This window comes from Equus przewalskii, chromosome 24 (assembly GCF_037783145.1).
Source record: "Equus przewalskii isolate Varuska chromosome 24, EquPr2, whole genome shotgun sequence".
NCBI lineage: Eukaryota > Metazoa > Chordata > Mammalia > Perissodactyla > Equidae > Equus > Equus przewalskii.
The window spans coordinates 963257-981537 of record NC_091854.1 but is presented as its reverse complement, the minus strand read 5'-3'; the positions used below and the strand labels follow the sequence as shown (position 1 = coordinate 981537).

The window sequence follows — 18281 nt, the reverse complement described above, 5'->3', positions numbered from 1 at the left end:
CCAAATCAAGCTGTGCTTCTAGGGCACCTGATCTAAGACACTAGTATTCACAAGTGCTCGATAAATGGTAGTCCTGACAATTATTAGGCTCTAAGAAAGAATAATAAAACCACATTCCTCAATTAATATAAGCGATAAGGTCACAATATTCTTCTCATTTCTCATGAGTACTTTTATGCAACTCTCACTTTTCAGTAACAGACATTTTCATGTTCTCTTTAATCCCATCTTGAGCCATCTCATCATGGGACTGTTGGCTAATTTTTCATATATGCAAACATATACTTTCTATGTGATCTCCTATTTAAATCTTAAGAAACTTACATTGTTTTCCATTGCAAGGCGGCGAACTGCAGGAGTTGCCAGAGTTTTCTGGCCCTTTATCTCTTGGTGTGTGTGTTCATCATGGGGCACAGCAGGAGTTTCAACAACATCTTCTTCTGAATCTGGTAACAAGGTAAAATTTTCTTATTTACTTTAAAATATTTTAAAAACAAATTTAGTGGCTTATAATATATAAACTCAACTTAAAGTTTGTAGTCAAAAAGTATAAGAGCTGGGCTACTTCAGAATGGGAAATCAAATGGGTAGAGTGTGTGTGTGTGTGTCTGGTAGGGGGTGGGTATTGGTACCCAGGACTGGTTAATGATTATTATTACCTGGTGTTCACTCCATTTCTATTAAGATCATGTAGCAATACAAGTCAAAAATGAGAACTTCTTCCATGAGTTTTAAAATATGTTGTATTTTAACCACTTTCTTATTAAATTTCTCATTTATATTTATAAATAGCATGAAATAAGAATCAAATGTGAGGTAATTTATATGAAAGAATTATGTAAAATCTGTGACTATCTTAAACGCTCTCCTAAGATAATGTAGCATTTAATATACAAAGAACTCATACAATTCAGCAACAAAAAACAATCTTATCAAAAAATGGGGAAAGGATATGAACAGACATTTTTCCAAAGATATACAGATGGCAAACAGGCACATGAAAAAATGTTCAACATCACTAATTATTAGGGAAATACCAATCAAAACTACAATGAGATATCACCTTACACCTGTCAGAATGGGTATAACTACCAAGTCAAAAAATAACAAATGTTGGAGAGAATGTGGAGAAAAGGGAACCCTCATGCACTGCTGGTGAGAATGCAAACAGGTGCAGCCACTATGGAAAACAGTATGGAGATTTCTCAAAAAATTAAAAATAGAACTACCATATGATCCAGCTATCCCACTACTGAGTATTTATCCAAAGAACTTGAAATCAACAATTCAAACTTATGCACCCCTGTTCATTGCAGCATTATTCACAATAGCCAAGATGTGGAAGCAACCCAAGTGACCATCAAATGATGAATGGATAAAGAAGATGTGGTATACATATACAATGGAATACTACTCAGCCATAAAAAAGACAAAACCCTCCCATTTGCAACAACATGGATGGACCTTGAGGGTATCATGTTAAACAAAATAAGCCAGACAGAGAAAGACAAATACCACATGATTTCACTCATATGTGGAAGATAAACAAACACATGGATAAAGAGAACAGATAAGTGGTTACCAGAGGGGAAGAGGTTGAGGGGTGGGTGAAAGGGGTAAAGGGGCACATATATATCATGATGGATAAAAATTAGACTATTGGTGATAAGCATAATGCAGTCTATACAGAAACTGATAAATAATAATGTACACCTGAAATTACACAACGTTATAAAGCAAAAAAAAAAAGAATGTAGCATTTAAATTTTTCTCTGCTCTAAATATGGCTTGAGGAATGCTGTGGAAGATTTTATTTTCATGGCTAATGCTAATTTGGTTTTGCTATTCTCTAACTCTAGAGTACTGATATAAGAAAAACTATCTCAGGGTGTTAGCATGTATTTCTGCAACCAAAAAAAAGTTTTTGAGAGCATTTAATTGTCAAAGTCTGATGCTGGGAAATCAATGCTGCATAGCAGAATCTCTGTGGGAATTAGTGATAGACTAAACTTCTGAAAATCAGCAGGCAACTGAGTTTGCTTTGACATTCAATTCTAAGCAAATAAAAATTTTCCAGTGCTGCAACTATGGAAAGACAGTCTATTCATCTCTCCTTACTACTCTATGAACTGGCCCAGCAGCGCTCTCAAAGTTCCCCTAAGGATGGGGAAGGTAAGAAAAAAACTCATAATGAGCATGAAGGGTAGCAGAATATCCCACCCCAAAATATGACTGTAGGAGTCCAGGACACGCCATCCCAAAATATGCTCCTTTGGTATACTGATTATTTTGAGCCATAGACACTTGAAAAAACAGCAAATGCAGAGAGAAGCTTTCCGTGAACTCCCCCTTATCTGCCTAAAGACAGACTGTCCTAAAGGAACGCAATTGTCATACATCCTTTCCCCAGGAATTTCATCCACCAGGGAAGATCGACACTTATCACAGGAGAGGAGACTAGAAGTCGGCACCACACCTAGATAAACTGTGCCACAAACTATCACACCTCCCATCTCTTCTTCTAAAGGCCCACGCAGCTTTCCTAAAAGTCACTTACTCTTCTAAGAAGCCTACACTCCCCGCCCCCGCTTCCCTATTAAGATGATATTTAAGCCTGAATTTTAAAGCCACCTCTTTGAGTTACTCATTTTTCCCTGGGTGTCTCCCATGTATACATGAGGCATATATGTTAATAAACTTCTGTTTTTCTTCTGTTAATCGGTCTTCTTTTTACAGGGATCTCAGCTAAGAACTCACAGGGTAGAGGGAAAATTATTTTTCCTCCCCCACAAGCACCTAATATATGTGAAATATGCACTACAAATGCAATATCTTAATTTTCACTCCAACTGTGTAAGATAGGTGTTATTATCCCCATTTTATAGATTAAAAAAAGTGAGAGATGAAAGATGAAGGGATTGGCCCAAAGTCACACAACTAATAAAGTGTGAAGAGCTGGGATTCAACCCCAGGGCTGATGCAGTCTGTGCTGTTTCCATTAGTCCACGAGCCTAGTAAGTTTTCTTTCTGGTCAAATAAGCTGGACTATAACTCCTATAGTTCAAGGCATAATCTTGTTGGTCTTTGAGAATCCCTCTGTATTGTCCACCTCTGATAAAGTTACGGGAGAAAGTAGTAAGAAGATTAACATTAGGAACTTACTGTCCCAAGGGAAATCAAGGGGATTCAATTGTAGGAATCCCAAATACTAACTTGAATAATGCATAATTGCTGAAATAAGAGAAATGTATAAATGCCCAAATTTATCATATACAAAAGTTATTATATATTTCAAAAAGATCATGTAATTTACTGCCACTCACCTTTCTGGAAAACATTCTGATATAGCACCAAGTAGTACTGTCTTTTAGAATAACTTGTGTGTACATATAAGCGACAAAACAAACTTGTGAGAAGTCATTCATATTATATATCATTTGTAATAGTTACGTGGTTGTTGGAAGAAAGCTCTCTTAATCAAGTACTATAATATCACCTTACCACATAGCACTTTAAATCATTTTCTAAGTGTTTTTAGACATATTTTCTCCCTTGGTGATCACAACAATGTTTAAGAATGCAGGACTAGTTTCTCAATTTCACCAATGTAGAAACAGACACTAAGGGGCATGAAGTTAAGACTAACCTAACATTTTGTAACTCTCCCCAACGGATGTGATTTTCAAGGTTCTAGCACCATACTCTAGTATGTGGGATTTTATTTCTTCAGTAGTGGATTTAGAGTACACAGTTTTAAAAGCACTAATTAAGAACAAAAGAACTCTGTAAGCAAGCACTTTTTTCCGGTGAAGACTGTCAATTTAATGTTGCTGAAATTCCTCATGTGAAACAAATTTACCAAAAACACATTATTTCAGCTTAACTAAATAAAAGAGTGATTTGAATTAGTAAAAATATTAAACTATGAAATTGCAATATTCTTAGATATTTCAAAAACTATTTCTAAGAACTACAGTAAGTAGTTAACGACATTAATTCACTCAACTAGGGGAAACTCTTTTGGGGAAAATGTTTTGAAACACTAAAGCATTCAAGGGTGTTTGAAACAGTTTGTTTTCGTAATAAGCTTTAAACTGTCTCCTCGCAAAACTGCTGAGGAAGACCTTTCTTCATAGCACAAATGTAAACTTTAGTTTAGTGCCTGTCCAAATGATCATAAATTGAGAATTAATGACACCCAAACCAAGGAGATTTCACTTCAAATTACTGAAACAGTTAATTCATCCAATTTAATTTACAATTAGCTGTACAAAATTAAGTTTATAGCTACCACTCATTGAGCACTTACTATGCCCGGGCATTGTACTATGAAATTTATATTATTGAGCATAATTTAATTAAATGACATGCCAAATTTTTGGAATGGTTTCATGTCAAAGAGCTTTTCTTTAACTCTGAAACACTGTATTAATCCTGGTAAACATTTTAATGTTATAAACTCTACAGGATACCTAACTTGCATTGTTATAGCCGAATTTTGTAAATTCGCACATGTATAGTGTTAGAAATTCAACCCCAGGGCTGTAGATTCAGAATTGTGCTGATACCCACTATCTCTGAATAGAATTTTCAGTGTAACAAAGTGGTAAGGAAGATGGGCTTTGGAATTAAATAGAGTTGGGGTCAAACTGTAGCTCCACCAAGGCTATGTGACCACAGATAGGCAAGTTATCAAACCTCTGTGAGTTTCAGTGTCACACGTGTCAACTGCAGATAACGATTTAATGAGATAATGTACACACAGCATTAGCACAGAGAAGGCATTCAATCAATGACAGACGTTGACGTTAAAGGGTAAATGCAATATAATAGCAGAATAATCCTAGTTTTACGAAGTATTGTGCTATAGCTTATGTCCCTCCTTCTCTTCCCTTAATACTTCCCCATGGTGGCAAGACTCCTCAATTAGGAGTAATTAGGTATAGTAACTCTCTACTTGTCTGGTGGTCAAAGATTCTAGCAACTTCATCTTGCACATAGCTTCAGGCCCAGAATACCTAAATTGGCTGCCACACAGCTTCAGCATTAAAACCATGCACTTGTTCCAGAAGAAAGGCATTTAGACTCTCAGTCAGATCCTATTTTCTCTTCTTAGCACATACTTGCTAACAAACTTGGTTATCTGTCTTCTCAGAAAGGTAGGAAGGAGAGTGATGGCGTGGCACAATGGCAATGCTAAGAGGTAGGCTGGAAAAAATCAGATGCAGAATTGTACTGTTTACAGTACAATGAACGTTTGTAAAATGTCTTTGCATGATCAAAAAAAGTTTTCAGTTATAATCAATATCTTCACTTTAAGAAGGAGTAAAATGTATAAAGTTTTTTTAAAAATAAAACTAACGATTCCCCTCAGATAAATGGTTTTGAAAACAGTTTTGGTACAAAAAGCTTTAGCTGTTTAGAAAAGCAAAAATCATCTCACTTTGTTAAATAAATAAAGGCTAGAGAAAGGCAGGCTAGCTATAAAGGGAACTCACAGCAATCCACTTAAAACCCTGAGTTTACAGCAGACAACGCACTGAGACATGGAACAGCTTTGATATAATCTTGACATCAAGTAACTGGATTTCAACTTGTATTTTTTAAAACAATACATGCCTTGTAAACGTGACGGATACAAGTTGGCCTAAGTGAGTCCAGTAAGCTCTTTTCAAGTAGAGGTCTGTCTACAGTCAAATCACTCACAGATAGGATGTGGAGGTCTCAAATAGTTTCCCTCATCAAAATTATCATGACACTCCAGCCTTGAAAAGCAGACTGTAACACCGTGTTACAAAAGACAGTGCCACAGAATATCATGTAAGCAAGCATTAGAAGACAGGATTTAATTTCCACTACCACTATTAAGATGTCTAGTCTTGATCTCTTATACCCTTGATGGTTCTATGCTACAATTATTTTCCACCTATAAAATGGAAATAATGTATCTTATACTTCTAAAAGACTTTTTGTTAAGTAATTTTCTATTTATAGTATAATTGGTTTTACCAACACTAAAACAAGGAACAACATAAGCAAATTCAGTATTACTACAAAATCTTTCCCATTTCCAGAATTAAAAAGAGGCATACATAAATTTCTCAGTAAATCAAATCTATAGTTCTATAGGATTGCTTATTTGATATATAGGTTTATACTTCATAGTTTATTCTTATGGTAAAAAAATTAATAAAAATTACAAGAAAACATAAATATAAAAGCAAAAAGGCAAGCATGCAAAATAAAACTAGCATGCAAGATAATTGTTCAGAATACACTCTGAATGGCAAACAAAATAGAACAGCTAGCAAATGATCACTTCTCTATGAGAAATATTATCAGATAAATAAACTGCATATACATAAAATAGAAAATCTGATAAGCTTTGAAAGATGTATATACCCATAAATCATCACCACAATCAAGATAGTGAACATATCCATCAACCCCGAAAGTTTCGTTTTACCCCTTGGGAAGCCCTCCTTCCCAGCCTTCCTTCTGCTCCCTCCCCTCTCACCTGGCAACCACCAATCAATTTTCTGTCATTATAGATTAGTTTGCATTTTCTAAGATTTTATATACTACATGGGATCCTATAGCATGTTCTCTTCTTTGTCTGGCTTCTTTCACTCAGCATAATTTTTTGAGATTCATTCATTTTGTACCAGGAGATTAATTTTTGTGAAAAAACTCTCTAGAAAAAGCATACCCTTCTCCTGAAAAAGTACTATCATTTTATAATTTGCTATATCAAGACTTATTGAGTTGGATCTCACTTGAGACGTCAAAATAAACCCTAAAAACAAAGCCAAACAATAAAAACCCCACAAATCCCAACTGGTTACTTGTTCATGGAAATAATTTGCTTTTTCGGATGACCTGGATTGGTGTCTAATCTGGTCTACAGCGCCTCATTGGATGTCCCAATTTAAATAATAGTGTTCAGCATCTTTGCTTGTCTCAATTTTTGCCAAAAGCGTAACCCTCTTTCCTTTCTAGGTCGTAACTGAAGCCAAAAAATGTCATTGATCCATCAAAATCATCCTGTGTTTATTTCAGGTAATTTTTAAAGGGGAATTCCTTTTTGTTTTTAATATTTCTAAATAATGACTTTCAATAGAAATCTGGAATCAAGATGATAGGAGGTACTCCTACTACCCTAGATTATGGTCTCTTATCCATTCCACACTAAAAGGAGCAAAATCCCCTGAAGAAATAGATAATTCCAGGTCGGAGACAGAAGTACAAGGTGAGTCCCAGAGCATCTTCTTGTGCCAAAAGCAAGAAAGCTTTTGAAAATTAATGGGGTCATGTTAAAAGCGCAGGAGCCACCTTGAAAGGGTCACTACTATTAATGATTTGAGCATCAAAAAGAATGATTATAATAGATTAAACACACTGAGTCAAATGAAATACACATAAAGAGAAAGTTGGAAAAATTAATCTCACCATTTGAAGCAGCTATTAAAGCAACCTTTTACTTGGAGAATTGGTAAAGGGAATGCGCCAAGTGTTTATTTTCTTTCCAGTAGGAACTGCATTCAAGAGAAACCAATAGCTGCAATTGAGGAGGAGAGAGCTCCACTTTACAGAATAATGCCGGGTAATAATGGTAAAGGAATGACAGAGTCCAAAAATTGTCATTCCACAACCACTAAAGCAATTGTTGATTTAGGCAAAGATTTTCAAATGATATTATAAACTGCTTATATGGTGCCAAAGTAACACCACAGAGATCACTTCCAGGTTGCAAAGGGGAAAACATAAGCGCACAATGGAGGGGCAAGGGCATCCCTCCCCTGATTCAGCGTTTAGACTTTGCATCACTACAGCCGGTCATCCAGGTGTTATACGTGTGTCCTGATGTGAAGCAGTATGAATTACATGACATTATCCATGACGTATTCTAGCCAAAAGAGCTAACTTGAATCCAGCCTTTTAAACTTACTTCCAGTTTACAGAAAATATAAGCACTAGAGGAGCAAGTTAAAATACCACCATGAAGATGCAACAGGACAAATCCAAAAGATGTGATATTCTGCAAAACAAATGGTGATGTCTCTTCAACAAGTCAGCGTCATGCAACAAAATGTGGGGGAGGGTGAGCTACGTTGAAAGAGACCAGGGGCAATGCACAGCCCTGTACTGGACCCTGGTTTGAGCAAACCAGCTGAAACGTCAAGGACATTTTGGGGGCAACTGCGGAAATTTAAATAGGGTCTCTCAGATAAAATAAAAATGTATTGTGATGAAAAAATGTAAATCATTAACTAAAAAAAGGATTAGAAAGTACCAAGTACAATATATTATTTTGGTAAAAAATACCTAAATGCAAATATATGTGCCCAGAAAAATGTCTACAATGATAAACACTAATGTGTTAGGAGTGGTGGTTTCTGAGTAGTCACAATATGTTTTTATTATCTTAGTTTTGGTTTTCTGCATTTTATAACTTTCTGCAATGCACATATTTTGCTTCTATAACAATAGAACTTAAATAATAGGAAGGCCATCTTCCAGCTTTTGGAGGCAACATGTCATAGTGGAAAATATTCTGGACAAGGACTTAAGACATCCGAATTCTAAATTTGGCTCTGTCAATACCATTGAGCAAATCATCCAAACTTTTTAGGTTAGGTTTAGTTTCTTCATCTGTTAAACTGGAATATCTCACCAGTAAGGATAAATAACATAATAGCTATGAAACATTTTTTTTTTCTGCTTTATCTCCCCAAACCCCCCCGTACACGGTTGTACATCTAGTTGCATGTCCTTCTAGTTGTGGGATGTGGGATGCCGCCTCAACGTGGCCCGACAAGCAGTGCCATGTCCGCGCCCAGGATCCAAACCCTGGGCCGCCGCAGCGGAATGCGCAAACTTAACCACTCGGCCACAGAGCTGGCCCCAGAAACATTTTATAAATTGTAAAGTATGATTGTGATATGTTATTATATTAGTGTACAGACTGCAAAACTAGGAGTCAGCTAGCCACTGTAACTCATACTCCTTCTAGACTTCTTTTTTTTTTTATTTATTTTTTTTCCTTTTTCTCCCCAAAGCCCCCAGGTACACAGTTGTGTATTCTTAATTGTGGGTCCTTCTAGTTGTGGCATGTGAGACGCTGCTTCAGCGTGGTTTGATGAGCAGTGCCATGTCCGCACCCAGGATTCGAACCAACAAAACCCTGGGCCACCTGCAGCGGAGTGCGTGAACTTAACCACTTAGCCACGGGGCCGGCCCCACTCCTTCAAGACTTCTGAATTACACTACTGAAGTGCTCAGATGTCTATCTGATAGACTGGTGGCTTAGGGTTGCATTATAGAACTTATGTTCCCCCAGCCCCCGATATCGAAGCCGTTTCCTAGATGGCATAACGTGGTGCATCACAACAATGCCATAAGAAACTTCTGAGGTAGAGAGCCAGCTGTTTGCTACCACTGGGACAGCCTATTGTTTTAGTTTTCCTCTGTAACATCCTCATAATGAATTCCCTTTTGTCAGGCCATCTACTGCTTGTAAGTTCCACAGTTGCTGCTGCTTCTGAATGCTAGTCTCTTCCCTTTTCATTCTGATTTCTTCTTTTCTCTTCTACTTCTCTTGGGGAAGTCTGGCTTTCATAACCATCACTAACGAGCGTGCTTTTTGTTTTTGTATCAGTGGCAGAGAAATCCCATTATGTTAGATTTAATCTCTGCATACTCCAACTTTGGTTGTTAGTGACCAGTGTTGAAGGCCTGGTCTTTAATTTCCAAGAGAGCTTGTTGCTTCTTTGCACACTAAGGTTTCCAGAAGGCAGGCCTCAGCTAGGTGAAGTGTACATGTTTTTAACATGGTGACTGGTCAAAAGATAATCATGAATCACAGATGAACTTTTCTATTTTTGTGATTTCAGCTTCTAACCCCCTAATCAAATCCTGTAAGTTATCCAAAGTAAACATCATTTTTATTGGTACCCAATGACAAAAGGACAGAAGTAATCAATTTGGCAAGACAGATGAACACATTTACAGTACCTTTTAAAGCTTCCGTTTCTATGTCTACTAAAGGCTTCCCCACATAGGCAATATCGTCTAGATTATAATACAGTTTTTTAATGACTCCATCATAACGACTAGTGATAGTAACAGAAGCTTTATCACTTTGAACTTCACAGATGCTATCAAACTGAGACACTGTATCTCCTTCTTTTACATACCTAAAAGAAAAAGACATAAGACACTTTTGCATGAACAATCATAAGTACAGATCATCCTAACAATGTAAATGCCACACTGAATTAGATCAACATATATATATAGCCCAGCATTTAGTCCCAGATGGTGCAGGTAAGAATGTTCCAGAAGAAACTATAATGATTTTCAGAGTCTCTTTGATGTATTTCCAAGAAATACTAAAATTTTAAAAACCATTCATAGATCTATAACTCCAAAATTTAAACTTTTAAGGTTTTTGCCTCACCCATTTCTTGAATAAGTTCTAAAAGTGTACTTTAAAAGTGTTATTTCCTTTTACTGTCTTATATTAGAAAACTTTAAGGGATGCCTATTATTTCTAGAATTAAATTCAAAAATTGACATAAGAGAATACCACGAAAAGCTGTATGTCAAGAAAGTGGATAACCTAGAAGAAAAGGATGAATTCTTAGAATCATACAACCTCTCAAAAGTGAATCAAGAAGAAATAGAGAATCTGACTAGACCAATCACAAGTAAAGAGAATGAAACAGTAACCAAAAACCTCTCAGAACAAGTCCAGGGCCAGATCCAGTGGCCTAGTGGTTGAGTTTGGTACATTCCACTTTGGCAGCCTGGGTTTGGTTCCCGGGCACAAACCTACACCACTTGTCTGTCAGTGGCCATGCTGTGATGGTGGCTCACACACAAAATAGAGGAAGATTGGCAACAGATGTTAGCTCAGGGAGAATCTTCCTCAGAAAAAAAAAAAAATCCAGGACCAGACAGCTTTTCTGGTGAATTCTATCAAACATTCAAAGAAGATTTAACATCTATCTATCTCTGTCTCTTCCAAAAAATTCAAGAGGATGGGATGGTTCCTGACTCATTTTAAGAGGCCAACATTACCCTGATACCAAAGCCAAATGAGGACAATACACAAAAGGAAAATTACACTCCAATACTGCTGATGAACATAGATGCAGAAATCCTCAACAAAACACCACCAAATCAAATACAACAATGCATTAAAAGAATCATACACCAGGGACCAGCCTGGTGGCACAGTGCTTAGGTTTGAACACTCCACTTTGGCAGCCCAGGGTTCATGGGTTCAAATCCTGGGCACAGACCTATATACACACTCATCAAGCCATGTTGTGACAGCATCCCACATATAAAATAGAGGAAGACTGGCACAGATGTTAGCTGAGGGACAAGCTGCTTCGAACAAAAAGAAGAAGATTGGCAACAGACATTAGCTCAGGGCCAATCTTCCTCATCAATAAAAAAAGAGTCATACACCACAATCAAGTGGGATTTATACCAAAGATGCAGGAATGGTTCAACATCCACAAATCAATCAATGTGATACACCAAATTGACAAAGTGAAGAATAAAAATCACATGATCATCTCAATAGACACAGAGAAAGCATTTGACCAAATCCAACATCCATTTATGATAAAAACTCTCAATAAAATGGATACAGAAGGAAAGTACCTCAACATATTAAAGCCCATATACAACAAAGGCACAGCCAACATCATACTCAATGATGAAAAACTGAAAGCTATTTCTCTGAGAACAGGAACAAGACAAGGATGCCCACTCTCTCCACTCTTATTCAGCATAGTACTGGAAGTTTTAGCCAGAGCAATTAGGCAAGAAAAAGAAATAAAAGGGATCCAAAGTGGAAAGGAAGAAGTAAAACTGTCACTATTTGCAGATGACATGATTCTATATATAGAAAACCCTAATGAATCCACCAGAAAACTATTATAAATAATCAATGAGTACAGTAAAGTTGCAAGGTACAAATCAACATGCAAAAATCATCTGCATTTTGGGGCCGGCCTGATGGTGCAGTGGTTAAGTTCGCATGTTCCGCTTCAGCAGCCCAGGGTTTGCTGGTTCGGATACCCGGTGCAGACATGGCACTGCTTGGCAAGCCATGCTGTGGTAGGCATCCCACATATAAAGTAGAGGAAGATGGGCATGGATGTTAGCTCAGGGCCAGTCTTCCCCAGCAAAAAGAGGAGGATTGGCAACAGATGTTAGTTCAGGGCTAATCTTCCTCAAAAAATAAAAAAAATCAGCTGCATTTCTATCCACTAATAACGAACTAACAGAAAGAGAAATCAAGAATACAATCCCAGGGGCTGGCCCCATGGCCTAGTGGTTAAGTTCAGTGTGCTGTACTTTGGCAGCCCGGTTGGGTTCCTGGGCACAGACCTACACCACTCATTGGTGGCCATGCTGTGGCAGCAACCTACATATAAAACAGAGGAAGATTGGCATGGATGTTAGCTCAGTGAAAATCTTCCTCAGCAAAAAAAAAATCCTATTTACAATTGCAACAGAAACAATAAAATACCTAGGAATAAATTTAACCAAGGAGGTAAAAGACCTATATGCTGAAAACTATAAGACAGTATTGAAAGAAACTGAGGAAGACATAAGGGAATGAAAAGATATTCCAGGCTCATGGACAGGAAGACTAAATATAGTTAAAATGTCCATATTACCTAAAGCAATCTACAGATTCAATGCAATCCCAATCAGAATCTCAATGACATTCTTCATGGAAATAGAACAAAGAGTCCTAAAATTTACATGGAACAACAAAAGACCCCAAATAGCAAAAGCAATCTTGAGAAACTAGAACAAAGTTGGAGGTAAAATCAGGTACATACTCCCTGAATTTAAAAAATACTACAAAGCTATAGTAATCAAAAAAGCATGGTACTGGTAGAAAAACAGACACACTGATCAAGGGAACGGAACTGAAAGTCCGGAAATAAAACCACACATCTATGGACAGCTTATCTTTGACAAAGGAGCCAAGAACATACAATGGAGAAAGGAAAGTCTCTTCAACAAATGGTGTTGGGAAACCTGGACAGCCACATGCAAAAGAATGAAAGTAGACCATTATCATACACCATCCACAAAAATCAACACAAAATGGATTAAAGACTTGAATGTAAGACCTGAAACCACAAAAATCCTAGAAGAAAACATAGGTAGTATGTTCTTTGACATCAATCTTAGCAGTATCTTTTCGAATACCATGTTTCCTCAGGCAAGGGAAACAAAAGAAAACATAAACAAATGGGACCACATCAGACTAAAAAGCTTCTGCAAGGCAAAGGAAACCATCAACAAAATGAAAAGACAACCCATCAACTGGGAGAAAATATTTGCAAATCATATATCTGACAAGGGGTTAATTTCCAAAATATATAAAGAATCCATACAACTCAACAACAACAAAATGAACAACCAATCAAAAAATGGGCAGAGGATATGAACAGACATTTTTCCAAAAATGATAGACAGATGGCTAACAAGCCCACGAAAAGATGTTCAACATCACTAGTTATTAGGGAAATGCAAATCAAAACTACAATGAGATATCACCTTACATCTGTCAGAATGGCTATAATTAACAAGAGAAGAAATAACACATGGAGGAGAGGATGTGGAGGGAACCCTCATACACTGCTGGTGGGAATGCAAACTGGTAGAGCCACTATGGAAAATAGTATGGAGAGCTCTCAAACAACTAAAAATAGAAATACCATATAGTCCAGCTATTCTACTACTGGGTATGTATGCAAAGAACATGAAATCAATAGTTCAAAAAGATATATGCACCCCTATGTTCATCACAGCATTATTCACAATAGTCAAGATGTGGAAGCATCCCAAGTGCCTATCAATGGATGAATGGATAAAGAAGGTGTGTTATATATATATACACATACATACATATGTATATATACATTGTATATATACATATATATGTATATATACACACAATGGAATATTATTTAGCCAGAAAAAAGGAAAAAATTCTACCATTTGTGACAACATGGATGGACCTTGAGGGTATTATGCTGAGCAAAATAAGTCAGACAGAGAAAGACAAATACTGTATGATTTCACTCATATCTGGAAGATAAACAAACAAACACATAGGTAAGGAGAACAGATTGGTGGTTACCAGAGGGGAAGGAGGTGAGGGGAGGGCAAAAGGGGTAGAGGGGCACATGTGTGTGGTGACAGATAAAAACTAGACTATTGGTGGTGAACATGATGCAGTCCACATAGAAACTGAAATATAATGTACATCTGAAATTTATACAATGTTATAAGCCAACATGACCTCAATAAGATAATTTTTAAAAACTGATATCACCAAGACACATCCTTTGTAATTTCATGAATTTTGGTTTGAGTTCTCTCAGTCTTTCTTTCTACAATTACTTTAGCCTGTCCTTGTATATCAGTCCCTTTATGCCCTTAATTATTTTAGGTATCCTTGACAAGGCTCTTCTAGATATTCTTAGCAAATAGAACAGGAACAATGGGACCAAATCTAAAATACTACATATAATTTTGATTCTAATATCATTCTTGATGTATCTAGTACATTTCTGATTTATTTCTGATTTATTAATCAATTCTTCATTAAAATATTTGTCCAGTCATTCTTATTGTCTTCCTGTCTTAACCAGTTGTCAGTTCATAATAAAACATCACCCATATACAGAAGACACATATATAGAGGACTTTCACTTCCAGAATGGTGGAATAAGGACCTCTGGAATTCTGCTTCTCCATAAAATCAACAAGCACATTGGCAACGGTTGTTAAAAAATCAACTGTTTCAGAATAACAAAGCTGGCAACAGCCAAGAAGTATTTATTCAGGAAAAATGGCTGAATGTCATTAATAACAGTGAGTTTCATGGTATTTTAACTTGCTCTATCCTCACCTTCCTTTCCCAGCTCAGCATTAACCTTGAAAATTAGCAGCCTTTAAGCCACAAGAAGGGGCAGACCAAGTTTGTTGTTCCACAAAAGCTACATTCCCCATGTATGACTTGCCTGGCAGCTCCATGGAAAATCCCTTTCACAGGGCTTGTGTTCATTAGACCTGAATCAGAACTCGCTCAGGGTGTTTGCTGAAAACAATCCAAAGCAAATACTTAAAATCATAGCTGGCTGAGGTAGTAAGAAAAGTTGGGACAGAGGCCAGCTGGGTGGCATAGTGGTTAAGTTTGCGTGCTCTGCTTCAGTATCCCAGGGTTTGCCAGTTTGGATCCTGGGTGTGGACATACACACTGCTTATCAAGCCATGCTGTGGTAACATCCCACATAGAAGAACTAGAAGGACTTATGACTATAACAAACAGCTATGTGCTGGGGTTTTGGAGACAAAAGGAGGGGAAAAAAGGAGGAGGATTGGCAACAGATGTTAGCTCAGGGCGAATCTTCCCCACACATACATAAAAAAAACTTGGGGCAAACAAGAGGGTGGCCAAACATCGCAAAAGGAAGATCTGGGGAACGAGATGTCCATACTTCTCATTAGAGTTGCCACACTATTTTACATAAAATATCCAGTCTTCAGCAAAATATTATAACATACACAATGAAACAGGAAAGTATCGCCCATACACAGGAATAAAAGTAGTCAACAGAAATCATTCCTGAAGATGCCTGGATGTTGGACTTACTAGACAGAGACTTTTAATCAACAATTATAAGTTTAATTAAATTAATGAAATGTTCAAAGAGCTAAAGGAAATCATGTCTAAAGAATTAGAGGGAAGTAGTAGAAAATGATGTCTTACCAAACTGAGAATATCAATAAAGAGAATATTTGAAGAAATATTGCCAAAAACGTCCCAAATTTGACGAAAAACATTAACGTACATATGCAAGAATCTCAACAAACTCCAAGTAGGAGAAACTCAAAATAGCCACACCTAGACACATCATAATCAAACTGTTGAAAGACAAAGACAGAATCTTGAAATCAGCAAAGAAAAACCATTCATCAAGAACAGGAATCTCATAAGATTAACAGATGATTTCCAGTCAGAAACCCTGGAGGCCAGAAGGCAGCTGAATGACACATTCAATGTGCTGAAAGAAAAAGACTGTCAATCAAGAATTTTATATCTAGCAAAACTATCATTCAAAAATGAAGGAGAAATGAATACATTCTCAAATAAATTAAAACAGAGAATTCATTGCTCGCATATCTGCCCTGCAAGAAATATTAAAAGAAGTCCTTCAGGCTAAATGAAAGGACATTAGACAGTAACTCAAATCCACATGAAGAAATAAAGAACACCAGTAAAGGTAACTACATAGGTAAATATAAAAGATAGCATATATGTATTTTGTTTGTAACCCTTTTTTATTCTATCTAAAGTAATACTTAAAAAATTGTGTTGATGGGCTTATAATATTTAAAGATATAATACGTATGACAATAACAGCACAATAGAGGGGAGAGAGCATGGAGCTATACTGGAACAAAGTTTTTATGTACTATTGAAACTAAGTTGGTATTAATCCAAACTATATTGTTTTAGATTAAGATGTTAACTATAATCCTCAGGGCAACCACTAAGAAAATAACAAAAAATATATATAGTAAAAGAAATAAGGAAATTAAAATAGCACACTAGAGATATCTATTTAACACAAAAGAAGGCAGTAATGGGGGAATACATGAACAAAAAGCCACATAAAACATATAGAAAACAAATAGCAAAATGGGAGACATGAATCTTACCTTATCTGTAATTACATTAAACGTAAATGGTTTAAACGCTCCAATAAGAAAGCAGAGATTGGCAGAATGGATTAAAAAAAAGATTCAACTACATGCTGTCCACAAGAGACATATTTTACAGTCAAAGACACAAATAGGTTGGAAGTAAAAGGATGGAAAAAGATATATCTGTTTTGGAAAGTTTCAAAAAAGAATTGGAGTGGCTATACTAGTACCAGACAAAACAGAACACAAACTTTGCTTTAGAACTTTGTCAAAGACCTTTTAAAATTTGAGTATTTTTCTTATTTATCCATACATTTATTCCCACCAATTCTAAGAATACAAATAGTTTTACTGCCCCTTATACAAACACATTACCTTCTGTTAAATTATGCTCCCTTACATATTCAAATTTCTATTCTCAGGTTCTATTCTGTAGGATGGAATTTTGCTTTCTAGCATTTTACAAAGTGTAATACAGTATGTGTTTTTCCTTGAGTTGAGATTTATAGATATTAAATTGGAGAAAAAACACACCGAATTCAAGCAAGCTCTTAATATTTGTTTAAAAACTTCTGAAAAACTTTAATCAAATGATTTGTTTCTCATTTAAAAAACTATTAGATTTTAATGAGGAATGAAATGATCTCCTTTTCCAAGAACAGTAAAACCTTTTATCAAGCATACGGGTCCACAGAATTAGTAAGAGATAGAAATTAAGAAATGTTAAAAAACATCTAAAATCTAAAGAGTAATCTTGGTCTTGGAAAGCAGGTATCAGTAACTTTAACGTACATAGTACTTTGCAGATTTTAAAGGCATTTTGTATACATTACATTATTTAAGTCTTTCAATAACTCTTGTGAGATGTCAAAGTACCGTCACCCTCATTTTACATATTAATAGGCAAACGCTCAGTAGAGACCAAGTGAGTCACAGGTAAAACAGCTTATAGTTTCAGAGTCAGGCTCCTCTGAACTGAAGTCCATTGCTCTTTCCTCCATCCCTCAATGCCACTAGAGACATAACTGTAGGGTACATCTATGTTATTACAGTTCTCTTCTAACTTACAAAGTAAGAACAATGTGAACTACAGGGAAAGAATGTTCAGGTGGCAGAATCAGATTCCTAAAAGGGTCTTTAAAAAAAAATCTTTAATAGTATAAAATTATGGTGACAAAGAATCTATCGATCCATCTTAACTGCTACTTGTAGAAACTTTTAAAAAGTAGTTCAGTACCCAGAGGTGTTTCTTTTTTTCCAGAAAATGAAAGAAAGAAAAGGGGTAGAAAGATGACTAAGGCAGTAGAGGGCTTTTAATTTTTATTCCAAGCTTTTTTGGATAATTTTTTAACCTTTTTGAAAATTATTTTTTGATTCATGCCTTTTGGTATAATATTTTAATCTTTTCTAAAAATACAGGCAAACTGTCAGGTAATGGTGAGTCAAATGTACTTGCATTCTTAATAAAGTCATTTTCAGCAAAGTAAAGAGAACTTAGACTACAAGATGATTTTAAAATAGTTTGG

General features: G+C 36.2%; 1 protein-coding gene across 2 annotated transcripts in view; it reads right to left on the bottom strand.

The window, feature by feature from the left end:
• Nucleotides 1-18281, bottom strand: part of DBT (dihydrolipoamide branched chain transacylase E2) — a 42559-nt gene that overhangs the window by 15064 nt on the left and 9214 nt on the right. The window contains exons 4-5 of one of the 2 annotated variants that reach the window (XM_008508579.2): nucleotides 10015-10196; nucleotides 325-446 (exon numbers count right to left, since the gene is read on the bottom strand). In XM_008508579.2, the coding sequence (XP_008506801.1) occupies nucleotides 325-446; nucleotides 10015-10196 (304 nt within the window). The remainder of the gene's footprint in view (nucleotides 1-324; nucleotides 447-10014; nucleotides 10197-18281) is intronic. The other variant, XM_070592182.1, reaches the window with a different exon arrangement.